At 39.3% G+C, this 1804-nt stretch overlaps 1 protein-coding gene across 1 annotated transcript in view; it reads left to right on the forward strand.

Moving 5' to 3' along the window:
* Positions 1–1804, forward strand: part of LOC111651033 (serine/threonine-protein kinase D1-like) — a gene marked incomplete at its 3' end in the record, with an annotated part of 5421 nt that overhangs the window by 1210 nt on the left and 2407 nt on the right. The window contains exons 4-5 of the mRNA XM_023400993.2: positions 122–145; positions 1247–1457. Of these exons, the coding sequence (XP_023256761.1) occupies positions 122–145; positions 1247–1457 (235 nt within the window). The remainder of the gene's footprint in view (positions 1–121; positions 146–1246; positions 1458–1804) is intronic.

A 1804-nucleotide genomic window follows, 5' to 3' on the forward strand; every position in this document is an offset into this window, starting at 1 on the left:
TATCTATCTATCTATCTATCTATCTATCTATCTATCTATCTATCTATCTCAGATTTTAGTGTGTTTACATTGTACATTTAAACCCGTGTTTAACTCTGTCCTTCTGTTCTCTCTCACTCAGTCTCCAGTCAGTCCGAGCATGGAGGTGAGTCCGTCCATGATCACACTCTCACTACATGACACTTTAAATATGAACTCGCCTGTTTTACTGTCTGTCCGCTTCTACACACAAACGTGAATCTGTCAGAGGCTCGAAACAACGTTCTGTTACTTTAATGTCCATTCAAACAGTGATGGACTGATGACGACCAGTAACGAACGATCAGTCAGAGCACAGACATCAAAAAAAAGAAAGAAATAAAGAATAAAAGAAAGAAAGAAATACAAAACAGAAAAAACTAAAAGCAAAGAATCAGGTTCCATCTGTATGACACTCAAACCCCTTTAACGTTAAAGAAATGATTGATGTACAAGTGTGACGCATCCATCTTTTTCTTTATCTTTTAATTAATTTGTCCTGTTGCAATCTAATATATAATCTAATATAATCTAATATATAATCCAATCTACAATCTTATATATAATCTAATATATAATCTAATCTATAATCTAATATATAATCTAATATATAATCTAATATAATCTAATCTATAATCTAATCTATAAAGTAATCTATAATCTAATCTATAATCTAATATATAATCTAATATAATCTAATATATAATCTAATCTAATATATAATCTAATCTATAATCTAATATATAATCTAATCTAATATATAATCTAATCTATAATCTAATATATAATCTAATCTCAAAAGTAATTCTTTCCTTCCTGCAGATCCAATCCGGTCGTCCACTGTGGATGTTTCTGCTTTTAACCACTTTCTAGTAACATCTTTCCTGCTAACCCTGAATGTTCCTCAGGTTTAATAAAGTACTAAAGTACCTACCGATTATTATCATTTGGAGAATTTCCTGGAGAACCTTTAGAACCTCCCGCCAGAGTGAAGTTAGTAACGGACACGACCAGAATATATGAAGATGATTTCCCCCTGAGAACCCACACGGCCTCCAGCTGCTGGAAGTCGAGATGTCTGTGTCAGTGATTTCAGCTCTTGGTTGAAAAAGGTCCATGTGAACAGACTGTTCACCTGCAGCTTCATCAGGAAAGCGACGCTGATCTGGAGTCTGTCGTGAACATCAGTAATGTCTCACGATGCTCTGCTTCCTTTGCGTCCTCGCAGCAGAAGAACCAGTTGGATTACTTCCCCGGCAGAGAGCGCCGCTCCAGCTCCCAGTCGTACATCGGACGTCCCATCGAGCTGGACAAGATCCTGTTGTCGAAGGTCAAAGTTCCCCACACCTTCCTCATCCACTCGTACACCCGACCCACCGTCTGCCAGCACTGCAAGAAGCTGCTGAAAGGCCTGTTCAGGCAGGGGCTGCAGTGTAAAGGTGAGCAGCACCTCCTCTAACCTTTCCCAACCTGCTAACAGCATTTAGGTGTTTATGTGGCCCGACGTGTGGCCATTCAAACCTGAAGGGGTCGTCCTCTGAAGCAGGAAGCTCAGAGCTCCTATCCTCTGATTGGCTCAGAGGAGAGAGGAGATGGGAAACTGCTGAAGCAAACATCAGACTGTGTGTTTTAATGTTTTGCTGTTTTTAACCAGAACCACGACGGTTCCCCCGACCCTCTCCCACGTGACGGGAAAAAGTATTTTACTAAACTTTAAATGACATACATATACAGTAGTTTATTAAACGCCTCATTGACCTTTATCAGTGTCCTCTCTCTGTGGATC

This window comes from Seriola lalandi, unplaced genomic scaffold (genome assembly GCF_002814215.2).
Source record: "Seriola lalandi dorsalis isolate HSWRI2012SDOR001 ecotype SW California unplaced genomic scaffold, Sedor1 jcf7180002053136, whole genome shotgun sequence".
NCBI classification, from domain to species: Eukaryota; Metazoa; Chordata; class Actinopteri; order Carangiformes; family Carangidae; genus Seriola; species Seriola lalandi.